The 7,155-nt window shown below is 34.7% G+C and overlaps 1 protein-coding gene and 1 long non-coding RNA gene across 2 annotated transcripts in view; one reads left to right on the forward strand and one right to left on the reverse strand.

Moving 5' to 3' along the window:
* Positions 1–7,155, forward strand: part of TDRD5 (tudor domain containing 5) — a 90,944-nt gene that overhangs the window by 61,252 nt on the left and 22,537 nt on the right. The window contains exons 11-13 of the mRNA XM_017524431.1: positions 1,064–1,264; positions 1,750–1,908; positions 3,886–4,047. Of these exons, the coding sequence (XP_017379920.1) occupies positions 1,064–1,264; positions 1,750–1,908; positions 3,886–4,047 (522 nt within the window). The remainder of the gene's footprint in view (positions 1–1,063; positions 1,265–1,749; positions 1,909–3,885; positions 4,048–7,155) is intronic.
* The window catches only part of LOC119470522, a 77,707-nt gene continuing 74,523 nt past the window's right edge, over positions 3,972–7,155 (reverse strand). The window contains exon 3 of the long non-coding RNA XR_005199428.1: positions 3,972–4,029. This is a non-coding gene — a long non-coding RNA (uncharacterized LOC119470522). The remainder of the gene's footprint in view (positions 4,030–7,155) is intronic.

Below are 7,155 nucleotides of genomic sequence, written 5' to 3' on the forward strand. Positions count from 1 at the left end.
AGGTGGAGTCTTGCTCTGTTGCCCAGGCTGAAGTGCAGTGGCGTGATCTCAGCTCACTGCAACCTCCACCTCCCAAATTCAAGTGATTCTCCTGCTTCAGCCTTCTGAGCAGCTGGGACTACAGGTGCATGCCACCACACCCAGCTAATTTTTGTATTTTAGGTAGAGGTGAGGTTTCACCACCTTAGCCAGGCTGGTCTTGAACTCCTGACCTCATGATCCACCCGCCTTGACCTCCTAAAGTGCTGGGATTACAGGCGTGAGCCACTGCGCTTGGCCTGTATGCTTTTTGTCTTTGCCTATATACTGCTCATTGTCTTTGAAAAATTAACAGTAAGAATGGTTGAATAATACAGGCTGAGGTTGCCTACCTGCAGAGAGGATTTATGTGTGCTTCTGCCAAATATACCAATTTGGGACCATTTAACAACTTGAGGATGTATGGACCACCCTGGTGATGTGAAAATTGAGCTGCAAATCCTTGTGAAGGATAGTTTATTTCTTTCCTCCCTTACCCTGAGAGAGTATCTCCTTAGGGATTCGGTTTAATGAAGGAAAGTTCTCCTGTAGACTCCCCACCATAGGTGGACCCTGTCTTTGATATCTTGTTCAACTATCAAAACCAAATTTCAAATTACCTGCATTAGCAGGTACCCTTAAGACAAAAGTAGTTCCCATTTTCCCTTCCATTTTGGCCTGACAGTTGGTTCAAGCTTGTCAGTTCTTTGTTGCCTTTTGGATATATTTAATAATTCTGTTACCTAGAATTTTCATTTCTTTTCTATGGGAGGGTTGGTCTAATCATCTAACTCACGGTTTCTGAAAATGCAAGTACTGTATCACATAATTGTTTAGATTTTTTTAGTAATCACATTTTTTATCATTTTTCCTTTATTCTGACTTATCCCTAAACCATAATTATCCTTTTACGTGTTATTCTAGTAGTTTTATGGTTTTATTCCCATTTAAATCTCTAGTGTCATCAGAATTCATTGTTGTATATGGTTACTGTAATTCATGTTTAGATCTGTCACCTGAATCCAATATCTTAATTGTATTTCAGGAACACTGGACATCAAAAGCTATTCTGCATTTCCAGAAGTTGTGTGGTTTGAAGCCATTAGTGGGGGTAGTGGATGAATATGTAGATGGCATCCTTAACATTTTTTTGTGTGATACATCCTCAAATGAAGATATCTATTTCCATCATGTCTTAAGAACAGAGGGCCATGCTATTGTATGCCGAGAAAATGTCTCTTCTAAGGTGGAGTAGTCTGAATGTATTTTGTAATATAGTTTGTTTAATTTCACCACTTCAAGGTATAAGATAATTTAATAAAGAAGTTTATTTGGTTTATTCTTTAACCAGTTAGAGACATCCATGAGATTCCTGGCTTTTTAATGCAGAGCACTCTTAATTTTCAGATGACCACTGAAAAACTGCATCTGACTAATTGTCATTTGAAATGTGAATATTTTTATTTTCAATAATTAATTTAAAAAATATTTAGTTCTCTGAAATTGTCCTAAAGAATCACAACCCTCCTGTTTTGCAGTTATCGATAACGATATACATTTCACTGTTACGTTGATAATTTTTCAAACAAAAAGCGTCAATATGGAGACATTTTTAACTATTAAAATTCAGAAGATAATATACTTCCATAGCATTTGAAAGTTAAGTGCTTTCTCACCTTTTTTCTGTTGGTCATGTAAATTAAAGTATCCCTTTTCTTTTTTCAATCTTAGGGTTTCGGTGAGCTCAACCCTTTAGCTTTATACACAAAATCCAGTGGAGGGCCGGAGGACATTGTCTTGACAGAACTGGGTTATCCTTCCCAGCAGCACTATTTTAATGAAGACCGAATGATAAGTCCACAGTCAAAAGAGAGTGAGTTACATATCCTGGTAAGAGATTTTTGCAAATACTATTATAATTCTTTTACTTTAATCCTTATTTTTTTAAGATGAAGAAACTAAGGCTTTCCAAATTTTGGAAAGTTCGGAAATTTTGCACGGTGATCTTAACAATTTGTCTCTTTATTTGCTGGCTTAAATGTTTGCTTCAGTCGTGCTTCCTCCTGAACAACTGCTCTCATACGCTTAAGTTTATTGCTGTCTTTGTGCAGTTGTGACTTCGCTACACTGACTCTGAATGCTATACTTCTTCCCTCTGCAGTACACAGGTTCTTCGGTATTCTTGTTTCTTACTCTCCCTGTAAACTTTCAGCAATTCCTCCCTTCATAGTAATGATATTATAATATCATTATTATGTATTTTTCCAGCTCATAGCAATAAGAATAACAGCATTATTTATTGAACTTATACCACATGGCAGGCACTGTTAAAAGCATTCATATGTGTTAACTAATTTAATCTTTACAACAACTTATCAGGTTTGTACTTGCATATCTTCATTATAAAGACAAGTTGTACATCTCTAGTGCAAAAATCCAAAATCTGAAATGCTCCAAAATCTCAAAATTTGTAAGTGCTGACATGATATCACAAGTGGAAAGTTCCACACCTAACCTCAAATGACAGGCTGTAGATAAAATGCAGTCCAAACTTTGTTTCATGCCCAAAATTATTTAAAAATTATATAAAATTATCTTCAAGCTAGGCATATTACGTAGATAGAAACATAAATGAATTCCATGTTAGACCTGGGTCTTATCCCCAGGATATCTCATGTATATGCAAATATTTCAAAATCCAAATTCTGAAACACTTTTGGTCCCAAGCATTTTGGATAAGGGATATTCAGTCTGTAAAAGGCAAGTGAAGCACATAGTGAGAACTTAATGTTTCTTGAGCAAATAAATCATGTCCTCCAAGTCTTATATTCCTCATGACAACAGGTGCCGGGCTAAGAATACAGGATGTGTTTAACTTGAAGGCCAAAATGTTTTGTTTTATTGATACAATGTCTTTTTATTTTTTTCGATAAAATGTAAAGGTATTATTTAGTGTGTTTCAGATATCTGACTTTGAAAATAAAATTATAGAGATGATTTTTTAAGTAGACATTTACTAATTGTTAGAATAAAGGGCATTTTGACTACTGGGAGATTAACCTGTTATGAAATATATGTACAGATGTTTCATACTGCATGTTCAAAATAATATAAAGATTTTAGATTTTTAGTTAATGTTAAAATTAATGAAGCTTATATGCCCAACACTTTCTGAAGCCTGAATTTTTCTTAGTCATTGACACTGGATTAGAAGAATTACATTTCTTCATTCTTAAATAGTAAATTGAATTCAGCCTTTACTATTTTTAGAATATCCTATCACTCTGTTAGTGTCTTCAAATCGTCATAGTTTTATCCTGGAGATGAAATAAGAACAATCTTTTCTGCAAAAGAGAAAGGGCTTAAAATTCTATCCCACCCCAGTCTGTACTTTGACATATTAAGACTCCCATATGCTACACACACACCTACACCTCTACACCCAGTTCCTTGTGAATTTCTACTCATCTTTTGTTACCTTCTTCATTACATCTTCTCAGATGTCCTCTTCTGTCAGTCATATTTTGGTCATATTTTTGTAATGGCTGTACTCGGAAGACTGATTCTAGGTCTTCCCACAATATATTTTAGTTCCATTAGAGCTGGAATCTATTGCATTCATCTTTGTATTCACAGACCTGTCTTGTAGACATTTCAGAATAAGGGCTCAGTGGATGTTCATTGGCTGGAACTAGTGTAGCAGGATGGGAAGACTTGGGATCATGATGGATAAAGCTGTAAAATAATGTTGCATTTGTATTATGCAAAACAATGTAGCAAAAACTTCGCCCCAAAATGTATAGGCAGGTAGATTTTGGAAGCAGCAGTAATATTGAAAATAAAGTAATTATCTTTCGTATTTACTAGCAAGATATTAATGATGAAAAGTCTTTAAGTCATCTGAAATCTGAGCCAAAGGAGCCATTAAAGGATTCTGAATTTGATTCTTTGAAAACCTGCAATAAGAGCTTTGAAGAAGATCCAAAGTGGTCCAACCCAGAGCCAAAGGATCTGAAGGAAGAAAATGAGGTAGGTGAAGGAAAGTTAGTCTTTGACTATGTAATTAATATAATACACTGAATTCATAAGTGAATAGGACTGCAATAAACTTCCTTTAAACCCCACTGATTTTAATATTACAAATTCTTGGGCCAGGCGCGGTGGTTCACACCTGTAATCCCAGCACTTTGGGAGGCTGAGGTGGGCGGATCACTTGAGGTCAGGAGTTTGAGACCAGCATGGTCAACATGATGAAACCTTGTCTCTACAAAATAAAACAAAAAAATTAGCCAGCCATGGTGGCATGTGCCTGTAATCCCAGCTACTCACGAGGCTGAGGCATGAGAATCCTTGAACCCAGGAGGTGGAGGTGGCAGTGAGCTGATATCATGCCAATGTACTCTGGCCCAGGTGATAGAGTGAGACTCTGTCTCAAAAAAATAAAAATTGTCCATAGTAACCAAGACCAAAGTTATAACAACATAACCTTGATCACAAAGATACCTGGCTTTGATGTGTTAGTTAATAATCTTGTGGCTTGGGGTGGTCTTCAAGAATTATACAATGATTAGAAACTATTCTTGGGAAATTATATTATGAAAAACCCATTGGGACAAATGTTTATAACTTTTTTGGAGGATGTATTTTTGTTTTAATCAAATGCTTATGTACCCAAAACTTAGGATCCCCCATGACCCCTTCCCCTACATTTCCTATTTCCCAGAGCATCCATGTTTCTCTCTTTTAGCTGCTTTTGGAATTTACTTCTGTTTGTTTCATTAAATAACATCCTAATGTTATTACTTCCTGATTTTTCAGTTTTAAGTATCTATGGATTTTCCACTATCAAAGATGAGGGTTTAGCTTTCTTTCATCACCTTACCACCACCACATACAAACATAACCTTTTTGTCCCTTCCCCTTACCATCTTACTGATACAGTATATCAAACTTTTCATCATATTACTATTTAATATTTACATTACAGTGACTATGTAAATGCTTTTCACAGCTTGGCCAAGTATTATTGTGTACTATTACATCATTTTTTTCCTTGTATAACTTCTATTTTCTTTCATGTTAATATTTTTCTTTTATAATAAATTAATATATAGTAAAATTGACTTTTTGGTGTACTGTTCTATCAACTTTAATAAATATGTAGATTTGTATAACCAGCACTGCAGTTGGATATAGAACAGCTCCATCATCTAAAGTAACTCCCTTGTGCTACCCCTTTGTAATCAGTCTTCCCACATCCCTAACCCCTAGCTACTGGTCTGGGGTCTATTTTGTGTCACTCTAGTTTTACCTTTTCAGGACTGTCATGTAGGTAGAATCACACAGTCTGTAACCTTTGGAGACTGGCTTCTTTCATTCAATATAATTCTGTACCTTTGAGATTCTTCCAAGCTCTTGTATATATAATATGTTCTTTTTGATTGCTGAATAGTATTTTATAGTATAAATATACCACAGTTTATATACCAATTCACCTATTGAAGGATATTTGGATTGTTTCCAGTTTAGCATATTTATGAATAGAGCTGCTATAAATGTTCGTGTACAGGTTTTTGTGTGAACATAAGCTTCATTTATCTAGAGTAAATACCCAGGAGTAAGATTGCTGGATCATGTGATAAATGTATGTCAAACTTTTTTCCAGAGGGGCTGTACCATTTTTCATTTTCACCAATAATACATGAGTTCTAGTTGCTCCATTTTCTTGTCAGCACTTGACATGGTTAATAATTTTCCTTTAGCCATTCTAATAGGTGTGTAGTAGTATCACAGCATGATTGTAAATTCTGTTTCCTTACTAACTAATGATGTTGAACATCTTTTCATGTGCTTAGTTGCCATCTATATGCAATTCTTGGTGAAATGTCTGTTGAAGTCTTTTCCTCGTTTTTTGATTGGGTTGTTTTCTTACTCTTGAGTTTTGAGAGTTCTTTATATATTCAGGATACCAGTTCTTTGTCAAATAATATGATTTTCTCCCAGTTGTAGTTTGTCTTTTCATTCTCTTAATAGTGTCTTTCATACAGAAGTTTTTAATTTTGAGAAAACCTATCATACCAACTTGTTTTCTGTTATGGACAGTGTTTCCAGTGTCAAGACATCTTGAGTTAATTTAGCATGAAATTTAGGTCAAGTTTCATTTTGTTACATGTGGATGTCCAATTGATCCAGCATCCTTTGTTGAAAAGGTTATCCTGTCTCCATTGAATTTCCTTTGAAGCCTTATCAAAAATCAGTTGTCCATATTTCTGTAAGTCTATTTCTAGACTCTGTATTCTTCTCCAGTTACCTATATTTATGTGTCTTCATCACTACCACATTGTCTTGACTACTGTAGCCTTGTATAGTACCGCTTAAAATCTGGTAGTATGATTCCTATTTTATACTTCTTTTTCAAAATTGTTGTAAATATTTTGGTTCCTTTTTCTTTACTTGTAAATTTTAGAATTAGCTTCTCTATGCCCGAGATTTTGATTGGAGTTGTGTTATAGAGATAATTTTGAGGTAAGTTGATACTTTAGTTCATGAGCATGGTGTATCTCCCTAATTTATTTAGGTTTTCCTTTATTTGTTCAACAGTGTTAGAATTTTTAGTATATACAATTTGTACATGCTCTGTTTTATACCTACATATTTCATTTATTTTGAGAGCTATTATAAATATTTCCCCAGTTTTTGTATTTTAATTGCTAGTATATAGAAATTAGTTTTTAGCTAGCCTCACTTATCAATTTTAGGGGGTGTTTTGTTGATTCCTTTTGTGATTTTCTATATCAGTAGTGTTGTCTGCAAATTAGGGTTTGCAAATCGATTTCTGTTTTCATGAGATACTGTTCTGTAGCTTTCTTCTACTGTCTTTGGTTTTTGTACTAGGTAATCCTGGCCTCATAAAATGAATCTGGAAATGTTGCCCCCTTTGCTATTTTCTGATAAGGATTATGTAGAATTGTATTTCTTTTTTATTTATTTTTTTTGTGTGGATCTTTATTTTCTTTTTTTTTTCCCCCATTTATTTTATTGCATTTTAGGTTTTGGAGTACATGTGAAGAACATGCAAGATTGTTGCATAGGTACACACGTGGCAGTGTGATTTGCTGCCTTCCTCCCCATCACCTA

This window comes from Cebus imitator, unplaced genomic scaffold (genome assembly GCF_001604975.1).
Source record: "Cebus imitator isolate Cc_AM_T3 unplaced genomic scaffold, Cebus_imitator-1.0 Scaffold33, whole genome shotgun sequence".
Classification (NCBI taxonomy): domain Eukaryota; kingdom Metazoa; phylum Chordata; class Mammalia; order Primates; family Cebidae; genus Cebus; species Cebus imitator.